Source organism: Phodopus roborovskii, unplaced genomic scaffold (genome assembly GCF_943737965.1).
Source record: "Phodopus roborovskii unplaced genomic scaffold, PHOROB, whole genome shotgun sequence".
Taxonomy (NCBI): Eukaryota; Metazoa; Chordata; class Mammalia; order Rodentia; family Cricetidae; genus Phodopus; species Phodopus roborovskii.
Genome location: NW_026126418.1, coordinates 5,131,089 through 5,150,287, shown reverse-complemented (window position 1 = coordinate 5,150,287; position 19,199 = coordinate 5,131,089). Strand labels below are relative to the sequence as shown.

At 44.3% G+C, this 19,199-nt stretch overlaps 2 protein-coding genes and 1 pseudogene across 4 annotated transcripts in view; 1 reads left to right on the top strand and 2 right to left on the bottom strand.

Annotated features, from left to right (window-relative positions):
* Elf5 (E74 like ETS transcription factor 5) overlaps positions 1–4,469 on the top strand; it is a 39,488-nt gene extending 35,019 nt beyond the window's left edge. For all 3 annotated transcript variants that reach the window (XM_051184091.1, XM_051184092.1, XM_051184093.1), the window contains exons 5-7: positions 1,928–1,990; positions 3,581–3,776; positions 4,218–4,469. In XM_051184091.1, the coding sequence (XP_051040048.1) occupies positions 1,928–1,990; positions 3,581–3,776; positions 4,218–4,314 (356 nt within the window). In that variant the 3' untranslated portion in view covers positions 4,315–4,469. The remainder of the gene's footprint in view (positions 1–1,927; positions 1,991–3,580; positions 3,777–4,217) is intronic.
* Positions 4,470–10,953: 6,484 nt separating this feature from the next.
* LOC127222178 (keratin, type II cytoskeletal 8-like) lies at positions 10,954–12,421 on the bottom strand (annotated as a pseudogene).
* A 1,426-nt stretch (positions 12,422–13,847) lies between these two features.
* The window catches only part of Cat (catalase), a 28,130-nt gene continuing 22,778 nt past the window's right edge, over positions 13,848–19,199 (bottom strand). Inside the window, exons 11-13 of the mRNA XM_051184073.1 lie at positions 17,140–17,247; positions 14,853–14,936; positions 13,848–14,585 (exon numbers count right to left, since the gene is read on the bottom strand). Coding sequence (XP_051040030.1) covers positions 14,520–14,585; positions 14,853–14,936; positions 17,140–17,247 — 258 coding nt within the window. The 3' untranslated portion in view covers positions 13,848–14,519. The remainder of the gene's footprint in view (positions 14,586–14,852; positions 14,937–17,139; positions 17,248–19,199) is intronic.

The following is a 19,199-nucleotide window of genomic DNA, read 5'->3' as shown; positions in this document are numbered from 1 at the left end:
TGGGTGGGGGCTCTAGCCCAGGAGATGGCTTTAGGGAAGGGTTCTGAAGAGGTTCTGTGAGAGAGAGAGGGAGTCAGCTGGGTGGAAGTGGTAACTGGAGGCACAGGAGACCCTCAGAGATGAGAGGAAATTGGGGCGCAGAAAGAGATAAGGTTAGAGGGCTGAGTGTGGCCCAGGTTATGAAAAGCCTGCCTAATGTGACAGATAGCCTTCATCTTAGTGACAAAAGGGGACCACTTGAGGAGCCATAAGACCCAGTGGCCCAGGATACAGGATCTGGGCAACAGTGTAAACAGAACACCCTTTCCTCCCAAGATGACATGTCTATTTCTTTGTCCCATTAGCACACATCCTAAACTGTAACATCATTGTGCTTAGTGCAGTGTAGTGGCTGAGAGTATCACTTATCTAATGCCTGCTGTATACCCAGCAACTATGCTAGATGCTGAGGGAATACATAGGCAAAGACAAATCCTGCCCCCTAGTGGGCACAGACTACAAACCACACAAATAAATGTATATGAAGGAGCTCAAAGGCAATAAAGCAAGCAGATGTGAGATCCTAAGTAAAAGCCTAGAGGCACCTGTGATTACAGTGTTCACAGTCGGAGGAGGCCACGCCTGGAAGGTGAATTTGAGTCTAGACTGAGATGGGGATGTGAATACCCAGATGGTAAAGGAAAGAGCATTCTGGGCAAAGCACAACTGTAAAGGCCCCAAGGAGGCCTGAACTGCAAGGAGAGAGAGCCTGCACAGTGGAAGCACAAAGCTGGCGGCCCAGACAGATCTGGGGCACTAGGGGTTAGGTCTGTTCTGCTGTTCTTAGAGAATTCGCGTACTTTGGGACAGTGCGTGTGTGGCTATCTCAGATTGTCGGTTACAGCAGGATAACGCATAATTCAGTTCAGTCTCTGTCTTTATTGTGTCCCCGCCAATCTGCTCTCCACACAGTCTCAAGAGGCACCTTCCTAAAGTGGCCTTTGAGTTAGAGGTGTAGGCCAGTTACGTGGTTTGCGTAGCACACATGACGCCTTGAGTTCCATCCCCAGCGTGGCATAAACTGGAAATGGTAGTGTATGCCTGCATTCCCGGCACTCACTCAAGAGGTGGGGGCAGGAAGGCCAGGAGTTCAGGATCATCCAGAATACCATGAGTTTAAAACCAGTGTGAGCAATGTAAGACTGGCTCAAAAAAAAAAAAAAAAAAAAAAGAAAAGAAAAGAAAAGAAAGAAAGAAAGAAAAGAAAATGACAAAGAAAGAAAGAAAGATGGAAAAGAAAGGAAGGAAGAAAGGAAGAAAGGAAGAAAAAGGCTGCAATGGGGGTCGGGTGGCAGAAATCTCTGATTTCACCTTAGTATAAAATCCCAAACCATCACCCAGCCTCCAAAATCATGAGCTACCACTGTCTGCAACCTACATGAATGGCACTGGCTCTTCCCGCCCTCCCCAGACACAAGGTGTGCCAGGTTCCCAGGTGCTCTGTGTGGAAAGGGCAGAGTGTACACTGCTCCCTTCACCTAAAACTCTCCTCTCCCTCCCCTCCCATCTCCCTCCTCCCCCTCCCCCTCCCCCTCCCACTGGTTGGTAATGTAACTGTCTCCTCCTGTCAGAGTCTCCCTCACAAAGTAGCCACTTCTTTGCATCATTCTCTCTAGTGTCGTGTACTGATCACATTTAAATCAACCGGTCATTTGTCTGTTTCACCTGGGGTTCACCTGGTCCCATGAGCAGGGACGGCTTCTGTGTGTTCTCTTGTATTCCAGCAGGAGCCCAATATACACTTACAGCAGGTCCCAGGATGGAGCACACCCCATCCTTCTATCTACTAATGACCTAAAGGGGCTCCTACCACGAGGCTGGCAGTTAACGTCTGCTCTTTGGGGTGCAGTTTGAGGTTCCTCCACTACCATGGGTCCTTCTGTTTCAGATGCTGATTCCAGTTGCTTGAAGACAAGTGGCATCAAGAGTCAAGACTGTCACAGTCGAACAAGTAAGAGCAGAGACACCATTCCTCTTCCTGGAGACAGTCAGTGTATGGAATTAACTATCTGAATGGGAGCGGTCACCTCCCCAGGGAGGTGGTGGAGAAGTCAATGATTGCTTTCATACATGGGATCAAACCGTTATTTTCGCTTAGACATCAGATTTTAAGAATTAAAGAAATGTTCTGACTGGGTTCTATTAGTGAAGGAAAGCTTTCTTTTTCCCGGCCCACTGTGTGGCCTTCTCATTGAAGTACTCAGAGAAAGAGGATAAAGGCAATGTGGGGATTTGGCCAGTCCATGGGCCTTTCCCAGCACCGAGATCTGCCAGGGGCAGGATCCCGCTTCCATTATGTGCAAGCAGTCACCCTGTGCTAGGCCTGCATCTAGCCACTTGCCATGCATTAAACCATTAAATCCTCAAGCGCACAGTATGACACTGGTACTTTATTACCCTTTAACAATGACAGTAAATAAAGAGACTGTGTTTCCAGAGCCAGGAAAAGGCAAATTCCAGATCAAACTCAGGCAGTCATAGCCCAGATCAGTCTTACCCATGTCCTATAGGCACGAGAGAAATAAAAACTCATTGTGATAAATAAAACTGTAGAATAGCTGTGGGTACCAGATCTTTTACTTTTTAATACATAAATTTATTTATTTTACATCCTTGACAAAGTTTCCCCTCCCTCCTCTCTTCTAGGTTTCTTCCCCCAAACTCCCTCTGTTTCCACCCCCACAATCCACTCCTCCTCCATTTCTGTTTAAGAAAGGATGGGTCTCCCATCTTAATGCCGGTTAGAAAGCAGTGAGCTTATGAGGGGCCATAGTGCTCTTTGGGTAAATTACGTGTCTCTGCGTGGGGATTTTGCTTATAGTTTATCAGGGAACAGACATTTTCCAGCTTGGTAAGGCCCCAAGCAGCACACTCATAGTGAGAGTTGTCCAGCCCAGCAACAGTTCTCACAGGTTAAGGAGAAGTTACATCTATCTATCTATCTATCTATCTATCTATCTATTTATCTATCTATCTATCTTCTCTCTCCCTCCCTCCTTCCCACTTGCTTTTCTTTTAACATCCCTCATATTTTTTAATTGTTGAGATTATAATTGCACCATTTCTCCCTTTCCTTTCCTTCCTCCAAACTCTTTCATATACTCCTGCCCATCAAATCCATTACCTTTCTTCACTGTTATTGTATGCATACATGTATATACACACATATTCACAAATGTAACCTGCTCAGTCTGTACAATGTTACTAGTATATACGTTTCCAGGACTGACTATGTGGCCCTGAACAACCAGTTGGTGTGCTCTTCCCTGAGGAGGGCCACCTCTCTCACTCCCAGCATTCCTCAGTTGCCTCTAGTTCTTTGAGTAGTGCCGAGGCCTCATGGGCTTTCCCCATCCAGTCCGGCATGTCCATTGATGTCTTCCTTGTTCAGCTCATGATCGAGCAGTCATGTTGGTGAGACTTTATAGGTATGGCACATGATGTTACTAGGAAACACAGTTTCTCTTTAAATATATATTAAAAAATGTAAAGCCATTTTAAAGACAGGAAGCTGACTATTTATTCTGTTTCTGTCCCAAAGGCCTCCAAAGCTCTCATCTGTGGGAATTTGTCAGAGATTTGCTTCTGTCTCCTGAAGAAAACTGTGGCATCCTGGAATGGGAAGACAGGGAACAGGGCATTTTCCGAGTCGTTAAATCAGAGGCCCTGGCCAAGATGTGGGGACAAAGGAAGAAAAACGACAGGATGACATATGAAAAGTTGAGCAGAGCCCTGAGGTAAGTAAATAGCATCAGATACTATGAGCCTGCAGAGGAGTTATATAAAATAGCCAGCCGGAGAAAATGACACTGTTTTCACAGCTTTCCCCCTCGCTTTATATGAAAGGGTCATGAGCTAAGCCTCTTCTTGGTTTCAGGTGGGATTATGGTTTGTAAAGTGACCCACTGTCCTTTTCAGTTTTGACAACATTCCTGGGGGCGGGGGGAATCACCCTGAACCCAAGCCATCGTGCACACAAACACAGGCTGAGCTGACCGTGGTGAGGTTCAGTCTTCACGGTGTCTGGGAAGGGTTTAAGTGTAAGTTAATAACAGGGTGTGGAAATACCAGGGTAGGTAAAGCCGTGTCACCGGAGAGGAACAAGGAATGTTTACGTGCTGTTGTTTTCTTGGGGTGCAAACCTCCCCTGGATTTCTCTCTTCTGCTCATTTTCACAGATACTACTATAAAACGGGAATTTTGGAGCGGGTTGACCGGAGGTTAGTGTACAAATTTGGAAAAAATGCACACGGGTGGCAGGAAGACAAACTATGATCTACGCCAACACCAAGCTCTTTTGATGGATTCCTGTTGTTTGAAACAATCAGATCAAAATAGACATTTGAAAGTCTTCTTCCTCCTCCTCCTTCCCCTCCTCCTCTTCAAAACCTACAAACACAATGATAAAAATTTCTGCACATCTCAGCTTACATTTGGATTCAGTTGTTTTCTCTTGGGGTGATATCAGAAACCCTTAAGCAGTCGTCTTCATCCCAAGGGGGGAAAAGGGATGGTCTTCTGTGGAGACTTGATGAAACATTATTTACCTAATGAAGTGTTTGGAGCCAAGGTAGTCAGTGTTATGGGTGCTGCTTCAAAGAAAGGCCCCATTGCACCATTAAGGATACATGATCCTCCCATTCCAGAGGTTCTGAGTGGTCAACCGAGGCAGCTCACCTGCCACTAGTTTTTAAGAGAAGATGAGATGTAAGATGTGCTTATTTTAGATTTGAAATTATTCCATAGAAGGATTTAATTTAAAAAAAAAAAAAAAAAGCTAAGCCACTAAGCAGGGACCTAATTGGATGTAGCCTAAACTAATGATAAGTTTCTTAACCAGATCATCATTTTTGACCACTTAGCCACAGCCATTAGATCCATAGCCAATCCTTCGGAATTACATGCTTGTAATTAGTCACATTGGAATTGCTACTGAGATCACTGCCCCCTTCCTCCTCACTGGTGGCTAGCATCATTTCTACAGAGACCTAGTCAACAGACATGTGCATTAATTTCCAAATCACTGCTGTTTCTGTGATTCAAGCTGTCAACATGGTCAAATCAGAATCCATTGATTCCCTCTGGGGCTATGACGTTAAACCCTTTTATAGAGTAAAGAATGTCCAAACTTTCCACAATAGTCAAACACATTGCCAGTCTCTTTTCTTTTCTTACCTGATGAGCACTCAAATGCTACAACAGTTTCTCTTGTGGAATATTATTTTATTTTGTTTTTCAAGACAGGGTTTCTTTGTGTAGTTTTGTAGCCCAGGCTGGCCTCAAACTCACAGAGATCTGCCTGCTTCTGCCTCCTGAGTGCTGGGATTAAAGGCATGTACCACCACTGCCCAGCCAGATTCTCTTGACAAAAATAAATACAAGGAATTTCCATCAATAAATGTTCATGGGTTAAAGTCTGCACTGACATCTCTAGTTCCATTGGCATGCAAGGTGTTAATGACCTACAACAAGGTAGACCCCCCCTGAACCTGAACTTCTCCAGAGTTGGGAATGTCAAGCGATGAGGCACTGAATAGCAATGCAGGCTGAAGACCTCTATGTTTAGAGTTTAACCTCAAATGCAACTTGTTTTAAAAAGAAATGTGAATTACTGTAAAATAATCTATTTTTGGATTCATGTGTTTTCCAGGTGGATATAGTTTATAAACAATGTGAATAAAATATTTAACATGTTCCAATGTCTGTGCATTGTTTAATCCAGCAACCTGAGAATCTTTGAAGGCCCATTTTCTAGAAGCTGGGAATGGATCAAAGGGAGATTTCCTGTCCACTACCTTCAGATACTATAAAAGCTTCTACTGCCAAATGGGGCTCATGGAATAGTGTGGCCAACAAAGACTTTTTTTTCAGATTTATGTTATTTAATGTATATGAGTGTCTTGGCTGCATGCATGTATGTGTATCAAATGCCCATAGAGGTCAGAAGGCAACAACAGATCCCTGGAACTAGAGTTATGGAGGCCATGGATGGCTCTTGACTGCTCACCATTTCTCCAGCCCTCAACAAATACAGTGTTGTTTGAAGTTCATGGTGTTTGTTTTGTACTTTGCTTCTTTTGCAGTTGTATTTTATTTCTTGCTGGGAACTGTATTTTTTTTTTTTTAGAAATCAGACTTAAAAACAAAACAAAAACAACTTAAAAGAAAAATATCTGAAGTCTAATTTCTCAGTCCTTTTTGACGTTAATTTCCTGAAACATAGCGGAAACTGGGATGCACCTTGGGACAAGCCCTTGGTCACCTCCTCCTGCTTCTTGAGCCCAAGGTGGTCAGCTACTATTCATGTTTCTTCTTGGTTTTGGCTTTTGGTTTTGCCAACATTTTAAATTTGGGGCCTGTGTCCTGGGGGTAAGTAGTGAGTGAAAGGCTGAAACAAAGCCCAAAACCAACTGAAAGAAGAGATTGTTCAAGAAGCTTCTTGACATACAACTCACAGAAGAACCAGGATGGGAATGCAGGTGGGGCCTAGGTGGACAGAACAGGTCAAAGTGAGTAGTAGCCCACAGCTAAAAGATGCTGCTCCATCAGCACAAGCCAGCTCACCAGACAACCTGGAGACCCAAATCCCCCCTCCGCTGTTTGTGAAAGTTTCATTGACCCATCAAAGCAAACATGCTCTGTCAGTTCCCAGGCTTTCCATGACAAACTGTGAGACCTAGAGGCTTAAAACAAAAGTAGTGTGTCCCAACAGTGCTGGGAACTAGAAGCCCGGAGCCAGGGCACCTTCATAGCCACACTGAGCTGTAGACTCCAGGAGCAGAGTCACTGTCATTCTTACAGCTCCTGGTGAGTACATGTGCACCTTGGCCAGAGGCTGCAGAGATCTAGGTCCTGCCCCTTCTACAGTGCCTCCTCCTTCTGCCCTTTGCTTTCTTCAGTATCAGCTGGGGTGCCCACCTGGATTATCAGGAGGTGCCTGTCTTGTGATCCTTAATCTAAAGATGTCTGCAAAGATTCTTTTTTGCCAAATAAGGTTGCAATCACAGTTTCCAGGATATGTTTCAGAGAGGGGGGTTCCAGCATTCAACCCACCACACTCTTCAAAGCATGTGTCCTGTGTAAACATATAGCTCCAGAGTAGAGTTCATCCAAGGACAGACAACACAAGGGTATTGCGGAATATTTGCTTAACTGCACAAAGATGTATTGCATTTGTTTAACCATGTGAAGATGTGTTGCATTTAACTATGTAAAGATGTGTTACATTTGTTTAATTACATAAAGATGCATTGCTGTTTTACTGTACCTGCTTAAGACACCTGATTGGTCTAATTATAAAGCTGACTAGATGATAACAAGGGAGAAGGTATAGATAGAACTATGCAGGGAGGGTAAGTAGGAGGAGGAATTAGGCTTGAGGAAGAAAGAAAAGGAGATGATAGGGAGACTCCAAGACAAACACACACACACACACAGAGGATGCAGGAAAGTAGGACATACAGGATGAAAGGTAAAATAAATAAATAAACAAACAAATAAATGCAAAACGTAGATGAATAGAAACAGGTTAAATTAAGTTAAAAGAACTAGTGGGACAAACCTAAGCTGAGGTAGAGTGTTCATAATTACTAAGTCTCCTTGTCTTTATTTGGGAGCTGGTTGGCCCAAAGAAAATTCCAAGTATGCAAGGGATCATTTAAAGCACTACTCTAAGCAAACAATGCTACAGAGAAGAAAAGGTCAACAGACTATTCTGAAATGGAAAAATAAGTACTTTCATGAATAAAGATCTGCAATAAGGCTTTCCACCAAAAACCACCAGTATGCTAATATGTGCTGCCTTAAATTCATCTAAAATTCAAAATATAACTTTTTAAATTTGTTCATATTAATATTTCACATTTTTCAAAGCTCTGAAAGGGTTTTTCAGCCTTCCCTTTGCCTCTCAGTTTAAAGTAGAATTTGGTCTTTTGCCCTTTGATCATTCCAAAGCTAAGAAGCCAAGAAACAGCCAAACAGCTTGCGGCAAACAGTAGTTAAAACTCATTTCCAAACCTGTGCAATAGCTCAGTGGGTAAAGTCACTTGCCCCAACCCTGAAAAACTGAGTTCAATCACTGGATCCCACGTGGTGGAAAGACTAACTCCTGAAAGCTGTCCTCTGACTTCCACATACACATGCACCACAGCATGCACACAAGAGTGCATGCACACGCGCACACACACGTATGCATACTCACTTGTACATGGATATACATCCACATGCAAAAAAGTAAAAACTAAGCAAGAAAAAAAAAACTGTTGTTACAAGCAGTTTTCCCACCAGCTTGGTCCCACAGCTGCGTCAGCCCCAAATAACACACAGAGATGCTGTATTAATTATAAAGCTGTTGGCCTGTTACTAGAGTTTCTTATTTGCTACCTCTGTCTTAAATATTAATCCATTTCTATTAATCTAAGTGTCTCCATGTGGTCTTATCTAACCAGAGAGACGGTCCAGCCCTCTTCCTTCCAGTCTCTACATCTTGAATCTTCTCTAATACATCTTCCAAAATCCATCTTATCTCCTCATCCCACCTATCTTGCTTTCCTATTGACCAACAGGGCTTTATTCATTAACCAATAAGAGAAACATATTTATGAAATGACATCTACCATCAAACTGTAGCATAATGAAAGGGAAGGCAGGTATGAGGAAGGAAACAGTGAAAAGTGGTCAGATGGATGGATGGAAGGTTCCAGTGGTGCAGAATGAGTGAGGAGGTCTACAGTTCTGTTCAGTGCATTTACTCACATCCACATAGGCATGTTCCTGCCATGTAGCAAATGTTCCTCATGCTATGCCTTTTGCCTTAGCCAAAGAAATACCAGTGGACACGATGCAAAGGCTTGGAAAGCACTCCTACAACTGAGATTGCGTTCTTGACTTTGGCATCCTATGGGTCCCACTGAGAGTAGAGACATATGACACAGATGGACTAGCTAAACCATCCCCAGCTGATCCCAGCTCGGACTGAACCAACTATAGCCTGGAATGACACATGATCATTGTTTGGAAGCACTAGACTGTAGAATGGCCAGGACAAGGCCAAAGTCAACCATGTGTCTAGACACTGATAGCCACACTGCCTCTCACTCCCAGCCTCCTTAGGAATTTAACTCTGTGACTCTAAGGCACAACCTTAAGTGGAACATAATTAGACAGGAAATAAAACCTCAGGAGAGAAGTGAACCTCATCAGTGTCTCTGTCTCTGAAAGTCACAAGAGGTTTCCAGAGAAAAACTGAAGATACTCTTAAGTGTTAGATGAAGAGAATACTCTAGAGCAGGCGGTGGTTGTTAACTGCCAACTTATTTTAGGAAATAAAATATAATAAAACAGAACAGTGTGTCCTAAACTCCGAGTCTACATGTATAACCCACATACATACCCTGTCAGTGCACGGTATTCAGTTTTTAGTTCATGCCACAGACTTGATATACAGACAATTACAGTCAGTACCTGCACTGACAAGACTCAGCATTGGGTATAAACAGGTATACTCACTTTCTGTGTCTACGGATAGACCAGTTTCTAACCTGCTCAGATAGAGGGGAAATACAGGGTAAAGAAACTGTGGTGAAAGAGACAGTTCATATCTCTCAGCCAGGGGCCTCAGACTCCTCTAAAACTACAGGCAGTTGTGAGCCACCCAACGTGGGCACTGGAAACCAAACACATGTCTTCTGTGAGAGCTGTACAAGATGTTCTTAACCCCTAAGCAAATGGGTAAGAGATCTAAGAATTTGCAAAGTCAGGACATTGACCATTTTCTCAGTGTGCCAGAGTCATTCAAAGACAAACAGCCCAGTGTCCTCGGGCCACTAGCAGTCTCATTGTTAAGGCAGACAATGCTTGTGCTATCTAGTTGCCCATTATTCAGAGAATTGAAAGAAACCAAATACCATTGTGGTAACTTGAATGTAATTGGCTCCCTAATCTCATAGGGAGGGGCACATTAGGAGGCGTGGCTTTGTAAGAGTTGGTGTGGCCTTGTTGGAGGAAGTATGTCACTGTGAGGGTGTGCTTTGAGGTTTCCTGTGCTCAGGATACCACCCGGTCTCTCAGCTGACTTCCTGTTGCCTGCAAGATGTAGTACTCTCAAGATCCAGCACCATGTCAGCCAGCACACTGCCATGTTTCCAGTCATGATGATAATGGGCTGAACCTCTGAAACTGTAAGCTGCCACCCCAATTAAATGTTTCCTTTATAAGAGTCACCATGGTCATGGTATCTCTTCATAGCAATAAAAACCCTTAGACAGAATTTGGTCTGCAGGGACTGCAGTATTGCTGTGATAGACCTGGCTATATATTTGCTTAGAAGGATTTGGACTTTGATACTTTGGGTTTGGAAAGCAGTGGAATGTTTTAAGCACTACCTAATGGGCCATACTAGTAGGAACATGGGAAACTGTTGCTGAGTTATTTGAACTATGGGGGAGGGAGGTGGGCTCACTCAAGAGGTTTCAGAGAAGAATTTTAGTATGTTGCCTAGAGATCTTTCTTGTGACATTTCAGTTAAATAAATAAATAAGTAAATAAGTGGCTGCTTTTTGTCCTTGTTCAAAGAGTCTGCCTGAAGCTAAAGTGAAGAGTTTTGGATTAATTCTTTTGGCAGAGGAAATCTCAATACAGGCTACTAAAGACTCTGTGGTGTGGTTTCTCATATTCATGCTTGTGAGGTTTTCTTTTTTTCTTTTTAGCCAGGTGAAGGCTTTTATTTTGGAAAATACAACTGAATTAGGTTTAGGAGGGAGGCGGGGGCCAGAGGGTTACTCCAGATAGAAGATTCCTCCCAAGGTTGCCAGAGGGCTACGGCTGATCCTCCAGTGGGTCTCTTATTCCCTGCACTGTGCCATACTGCTGTCTCCCCTGGACAGCTGCAGAGCACAGGCTGACACTGGAGGCTGTTCACTTGGGCAGGATATCAGAGGACTAAGACACCAGCTTCCCATCACGGGTTCCAATCTTCTTCACAACCACGGCCTTGGTGCAACTGTAAGTGCTGGAGCCCCTGACAGAGCTGAAGCTGGGCTAGAAGGAGCTCATACAATAGCTGGAGCCAGGGCTGGTGAGTCCTCCATAGGCTGAGCTGCTGGTGAGTCCTCCATAGGCTGAGCTCAGCCCTCCTGAGTAGCCACTCGCCCTCCAGCAGCTTGCGGTAGTTGGCGATCTCGATGTCAAGTGCCAGCTTGACATTTATAAGCTCCTGGTACTCGCGCAGCTGCCGGGCCATGTCCTGCTTGGCCTGCCGCCGGCTGGCCTCCAGCTGGGCCAGCTTGGCATTGGCATCCTTAATGGCCATCTCCCCACGTTGCTCAGCATCAGCAATGGCAGCCTACAGGGTTGCTTTCTGGCCTTTGAAACCTTCGCTCTCTGCCTGCAGGCGGCTGGTGTTGCGGTTCATCTCAGAGATCTCAAGTCTTTGTACAGCGCAAGTCATCCCCATGCTTCCCAACCAGGGGATGCAATTCCTCATACTTAATCTGGTACATGCTTTCAGCCTCAGCCTGGCTCCAGTTGGAGATGTCCTCATAGTGGGCACGGACTTCAGTGATGAAGCTGTCCTTGTCCAGGGAGCGGCTGTTGTCCATAGACAGCACCACAGACGTGTCTGAGATCTGAGACTGCAGCTCTAGGATCTCTTCTTCGTGGATCTGCCGAAGGAAGTTGATCTCATCAGTCAGTCCCTCCAGTCGGGATTCCAGTTCCACCTTGTTCATGTAAGCTTCGTCTATATCCTTCTTGATGAGGACAAATTCATTCTCCATCTCTTGTTGGAGATCAACACTTGTTGATCTCATCTTCATACTTATTCTTGAAGTCCTCCACCAGGCCCTGCATGTTGCCAAGCTCTGCCTCCAGCTTCAGCTTCTCCTGGCCCAGGGCTTCCAGCTGCCAGCGAAGCCTGTTGATATAGCTCTCAAACATGTTGTCCGTGTTGCTCCTAGATGTCTTCTGCTGCTGCAGCAGGCTCCACTTGGTCTCCAGCATCTTGTTCTGCTGCTCCAGGAAGTACACATTGTCAATGAAGGAGGTGAACTTATTGTTGAGGGATTTATTCTGCTCCTCCTGGGTACGCACCTGGGTTCGGGTGTACCTCCAGCTTCAAGGGGCTCAGCAGGCTCTGGTTCACCGTGACTGCTGTGATACCCCCTACACTAGCCCCACTGAAGCCGCCCAGACCCATGCTGATACCCAGGCTTCCCCGGAAGCTGCTGCCGCTGCCCGCCCTGGAAAAGCTGGAAGAGCTGATGCGCGCACCGGGTGCACTCGAGTACGAGCAGCTACTGAAGGCCCGGGGGCCGGAGGTGGACACCTTGTAGGACTTCTGGGTCACCCTGATGGACATGGTGAAGTCTGGAGGGAAGGCAGTGAGCTGAGGTTCCAGAGTGAGCAGAGCAGCTGCTTCTAGGCCGTTGCTTGTGAGGTTTATATGAAAAGGAGCTTATAAGGTTTATGCTGAACAGGGTAAATTACAAAATGTAAACCTTGAGGAGAAAAGGAACATCATGAAGTGGAATGTAACTAAATCCTGTGTTCAAGGAGATAAACAGATTAAAAATGGAACATTAGGGAGTGGTGACCTCAGGGCAAGATCCCACCCAGCTATGTTTCCAACTTGTGGAAAGAAACTAAAGAAAAGCTTAAGGCCACTTGCAGTAGGGCACACCTTTAATCCCAGCACTGGGAAGGAAGGCAGAGGTCGGCAGGTCTCTGAGTTTGAGGCCAGCCTGGTCTACAGAGCAAGTTTTAGGACAGCCAAGCTTAGGTAGTGAACAACAGAGAGCTGGTGAAGATGATAAGGGGTCATGCTCCAGCCCCAGAAAGCACCAGAACTCGGGAGCTCCAGTCACTTGGTCCTGGTTTAGAGGTTAGGATAGAAGAAATGTGTTGTAGAGTTTGCCTCCAAGCCTAAAGAAAACCACTGAGGTCAGGCATGCGTCAAGGGCGTCTCTGAATGGAGGCCTAGCCGAGAGGCCATTGAGTGAAACTGTGAAGTTGAAGCCTGGATTGCCTTGGAGACCTCAAGATGTTAGAGATGCCAGCATCGTAGGATTCCTGTCAAGGAGAGCTGCTAAGAGGGAGTGGAGCCAGCTCAAGAGAGAGTAATGTGTTGCAGTCAACAAAGCTGAATGAGGTTGGCGATCTGAGGATGTTTCAGGGTTTAGTTTCCCCAGCTGGTCTTGCTTTGGTGCCGCATTTCCTCACTCCGCTCCCTTCCCTATGCTTTGGAATGGTAATGTATATCCTGTGCCATTGTGTGTTGGAATTAGGTGATCTGGTGTTTTTATTTTTATTTTACAAAAGAAAATGTAAATTACAGTTTTGAGATTGCATGAATCTCAGAAGAAACTGAACTTTTAAACATGGTTGAGACTTTTATAGACTATGGGGTCTTTTAAAAATAGACTAAATGCATTTTGCATTATGATATTATTATAAGAGTGGAATGTAGTAGCTTGAATGTAACTGGCCCCCACAATCTTACAGGGAGGGGCACTATTAGGAGGTGTAGCTTTGTTGGAGTGGGTATGGCCTTGTTGGAAGAAGTGTGTCACTGTGGGGTGGGCTTTGAGGTTTCCTATGCTCAGGATACTGCCCAGTGTCTCAGTCAGCTTCCTGTTGCCTGCAAGATGTAACACTCTCAGCACCGGCACCATGTGGGCAGGCACACCATGCTCCCCATCATGATGATAATGGACTGAACCTCTGAGATTGTCAGCTGCCACCTCAATTAAATGTTTTCTTTGTAAGAGTTGCCGTGGTCGTGGTGTCTCTTCACAGCAATAAAAACTCTAAGACACATATACATTATTTTATTGTAAAAATGTAAGCAAGTACAAATCAACCTACGTGAAATCACTGTGTATTAGCATAAACATAACATCAAGTGAAAAATAAGAATTTGATCAGGAATAAACATTAAATTTCAACATCGCTAAAGTTATTTTTGGAAGACACAGATGTATTAAGTATGGTTTTGCTTATAAGGGCCTTAGAAAATAAAAAAAAAATTTCTGTGTGGGCCATCTTTATCTTCTTCACTTGTGTGTAGTGTGTGTGTGTGTGTGTGTGTGTGTGTGTGTGTAATGTATATATATCAGGCCATGAGGTAACATGAGAAAACATCAATCTTACCAAGATTTTTATCTTATCTAATCAAATCATGTTTCTGGCTAGAAAACGTGTCTTATCATTTTAAATGTAGTCATTTTAAATGAATAATCTGAACAGACGTCTTTGTAGACCCATGTTTCTGTTAAATGATTGCTAAGCCCTAACCTTCAATTTCCCAGGAAAGCAGCATCAAAAGCATTGCTATTATTCACTCTAGAAGCCTGATTATCACTTTAAAGACACCAGCATGAGCTTGTGCTTCAGAAGGGAGAGCAGGTCCAGCAGTGACTACAGGTGTGCCCTGTGTTCTGCTTCTGGCGAGATCTCGGTGGAGGGCAAGGTTGAGCACCTGAGCCTCACAGGTTAGCTTTTTCCTTTGCAGCCAAGTGAGAGCCCGCCTGCATATAGGTATGAATCGAGTTCTGTGTCAAGGAAGAGAAGACCAGCATGTTAGCCAACTCACAGGCACTGGGGAATTTCTCTGAGAACAACCCAGAAATTCATTCCCTGTGAACAATTTCATAGTGTGTGGAACCCAAATGAAGCATATTACTGTGCAGGTCAGTTGTTTATATCTCTAAGAAAATGCCCAGTAGCTGCCGCACTGTCAAGGCAATGTCAGTGGCAAACAGACTGTATCCAGTCCACCCCAGCGCATGCTCCTCCGACAGTCACACAGCTCAGCTCACCTTAGGCTTCTCAGCATTGTATCTGTCCAGAAGAGCCTGGATGCGGGCCCCGTAGTCAGGGTGGACATCAGTGAAATTCTTGACCTGAAATCAAAGGAAGACACATTTAAGCATCTCCTCACCCATCCATTGACCCTCCCCCACCCAGTGTCTATTCCACTGTGCTTACTCAGGTGAGGAAGGGCATTTCAACAGGAAGTTGTACCATACTGCCCATCATTATACAGGTTCTGGAGGAAGACTTGTGGGGAGAGGGCAGCCTAAGTTCTTCAGTCTACAGGCTGAGCTGCCATACTGAGCTTCAGTGACCCCCTCCCCAATCACAGAAACACACTGGGTCATTATCCTATGTTCCTGGCACATGGATCCTAAAGCCCTTGCTTGGAATTTACTGTCTTCCGTGTGGCAATGAGAAGGTTCATAGAAAGCCTGACAAGCTGGTACCAGACACAACAAACATAGGACTTGAAGGCTGAGATTTCCTATTCCACCCCTGAGCATCCAGGGAGGGCAGATGGTGTCCAATCACCTCATAGCTAATGATCTCATCAGCCATGCCTATGTAAGGAGAGCTCCATGAAAGCCCTTGCATGGAAGGGCTCTTGGAGCCTCTGGTGGGTGAGTACAGGAGGTGTTGGGAGGGTGATGTAGCAGAGAAGCATGGAAACTGCCAGCCCTCCCCACACACCTAGCTTAGGTATCACCTCCATTAACCAGTGCTGAGCTATCCTTTGTGGTGAACAGGTAATCCTAGAGGTAATCCTAGATAATGTGTTTCTCTGAGTTCTGTGAGCCATCCTAACCAATTACCAAACTTGACAGACGATCCTGGGAACCCTGAGACAGTAGTCAGACTTTTATTTTTTTTAAGATTTATTTATTATATATAGTGTTCTCCCTGCATATATGCCTGTCCACCAGAAGAGGGCACCAGATCTCATTACAGATGGTTGTGAGCCACCATGTGATTGCTGGGAACTGAACTCAGGACCAGTGGAAGAGCAGTCAGTGCTCTTAACCTCTGAGCTATCTCTCCAGTCCCAATAGTCAGAACTTAGGGATGTGTCAAGTATCTCGCCAACATCTAAAGTGGAAGGGGTCTCACAGGGTTGACCCCTAAATCTGTGGTTGTGACACTAATTCCAGGGACTCCTGTCACAGCTGAATTGAATTTTAGGACAACTAAACACCACCAGAGAATTCAAGAACTGCTTGTTGGTGAGGGAGAAAGCATATGGCCAACCTCATAGGCTATTACAGGCAAAACACCTGCATGACTTGTACCAGCTGCCTGTAAACAACTGACCTCACACTGGGTATTTCACAAGTTCGTGATCTGTATGAAGGAACAGACTTGGCACTGCCTCAATTTAAATGATGCACAACCCTGGCATCTGCCAGGCAAATCCACGAAGGAATACCCAAGGAACAGCTGAGCACCAGGAACAAATAGAAAGTCTTAGCAGTCAGTGTATGTGACAGGAGACTGCCATGCGATGCGAGCCCATTTCTGCCCCTGACAGGCTGCACTACCTATTTTCATCAGGAACAAGAGATAAAACCTGCCCTGCCTATCCCCAGAGCAACCTCCAGGTTCTATGCTTGTTCACCTAGGTTCTAGGACATTCCAAACAGTGGTTCTATGATCAGAGAAGCAGCAAATAACATGAATAAACAGAAGGGCTACTAGGCTTACAATGAATGTACTCTTGCAAAAACAAAAAACAAATCAACAACAAAAAAGAAAACTGGAAGTCAGGGAGAAGGCTTCCTATAGCTCAATGAACAGCCCGCAGACACATCCCAGCACCTTGACTCAGCCTGCTTTGGGGAACAGCTCGGTTCTTGCTCTAGAAGAAGAGGCAAGCTTCTACTGTTTCTGACACTGAGCCTTGACACAGGCTTAAAACCACAAAACTGGCAGCAATACTTATCCTCTGAAAAGCTTGAGTGAGACTAAAGCAGAGCCACATCTGGCCGTCATACACCATTAACCCAGAACAGGCTGCAGCTGAATTAAACAGCATACACAAGAGTTCACTTTAAACTTAACTAAATTTCTACACGTTGAAAAAAAAACAGGTAAGAATGTGAGTCTTATCACACCAGGCAAAACATCAAGACAAGATAATGGTAGTTTGACTGGGAATTGCTGCACTGTTTAAAATGTCATCTTAGCTCAGGTAAACTGGAAACTATGCTTTTCCTTGTTAAGGTTCTCCCACACAGCTGCACTATCTTCATGAGCCAGCAGGTGTCACCCTTCAGCTATCAAAGACAGACTCACGGCTTTCTTCTGAATGAAGAGCTGAGCATCTTTCAGGTGGCCAGCAATGTTCTCACACAGGCGTTTCCTCTCCTCCTCGTTCAACACCTTCGTATAGAATGCCCGCACCTGCTCAAGCAACAGCAAAAAATAGAACAGCCATTTTGCCACGTACAAAACTCACCCAAGAGTCTACATCTGAAATACACAATTAAAAAGAAAAAAAATCACTGAAAAATTATAACTAAAACTTCCATCTGTGTTGAATTCATTTCTGTTTTTGCATTCATTTGTTAACAGTGGCTCATAAACAGTTTTCTTCTCTGTGCAGAGGTGTGTGTGTGTGTACACCCACCTTTCTCGGGATTGGTTGCTCACACTCAGAACCCACATGCTTCTGGAAGGCACGCTCAGTCTGGTGTGTGGGTAGCATCTCCACAGTGGTACTCTTTCCTGGTCTCAACATTATGCTGAAATCAGCTCTAGCTTTCTGCAACCTACAAAACCTGTGACTTCTCTAGACTTCTTTAACTTTCAGAGACATAACACCTTCACAAGGAGACAAACTAGATATATACTTCCAGTATACCTCCAGATGCTACTGTGACTTACTGTAGTTACTGGAACTTAAAAATAACATGTTTAACTGAGATGCAATGCCTTTTCTTTTGAATTTAGTCTATCCATGGAGGAAGGGAGGTAGGGAGTTAGGCAGGGAGGGAGAGAGAAAGGAAAAATGACAGGGAGAGAGGCAGGGAGGGACAGAGAGAGGAAAGGAGGGAGGAAGGAAGGAAAGCAAGCCATCCCTGTCATAATCTATTATCTTGAACCAAATGGGATTTTTTTATATGCATTTATTTATTGTGCACAAGCCTGCACACACATGCATACCATGGCACATGTGTAGATGTTAGAGGACAACTTGTGAGCATCCGTTCTTTCTTACATGTAGATTGTAGAGATCAAACTCTGGTTGTCAAGCTTGGCAGCAAGCATCTTTACCCTCTGAAGCAATCTCACTGCCCAAAAAGGAGTTTCTGGAAGCATTTCCAGTAGCTCCCTATAGCCAGCTTGTCATGGGAGCTCACTGTCAATTTTTCAGGACTTCTCTAAACAAACTATCTACACACACACACACACACTAATGTGGAATATTATTTTAAGATTTGTTACATTCGTTTATACTATGGAACATTTGTTTAATGATGCAAAGATGTGTTGCATTCCTTTATGTTGCATTTGTTTAACTCTGTGAAACTGTGTTACTTTGCCCATCTAAAATACCTGATTGGTCTAGTAAAGAGCTGAATGGCCAATGGCTAGGCAGGAGAAACGGCTAGGCAGGGCTGGAAGGCAAAGAGAATAAATAAGAGAAGGAGTAAAAGAAAAAGGAGCGAAAAAGAAGGGGCCAGCCACACTGCCAGACACGGAATAAGAGAAAAAGAAAAGATATACAGAAATGGAGAAAGGTAAACGCCCAGAGGCAAAAATGTAGTCGGGGTAAGTTAAGAAAAGCTGGTAAGAAACAAGCCAAGCTAAGGCCAGGCATTTATAAGAAATAATAAGCCTCCGTGTGATTAATTTGCCCCCCCCCAAGAGCAAAAAAGCAAAGAGTAAAAACAAGCAAAAACAAGACCACTTTTTTTTTTCCTGCAACTTTTTTTGAGCTTTTGGTCATTAAATCCTTGGTTTTTTTTTTTTTTGTAATGTTTTTTTTTTTTTTTTTTTTTTTTTTTTAGTTTTCTAAAGCTTTTTTTTTTTCTCTTGTTTAATATTTACGAATGTTTTGCCTTCATGTAATACAATATGTATCACCTGTTTGCCTTGTGTCCAGGGAGGTCAAACAAGGGTGTCACACTCCCAGGAGCTGGAGTTTTAGATGTTTGTGAGCCACATGAGGATGCTAGGAATTGAACCCTGATCCTCTACAAGAAAAGCGAGTGTTCTTAACCACTGAGCCATCTCTCTAGACCCATTCCAAAGCTTTTAATCTGTCTTTCCAACATTCTTCATGAGCAGACAAATCTGGTATGAACAAGTCTGATATGTAAAAAGCCACATGAATCACTTTTAAGGAAATA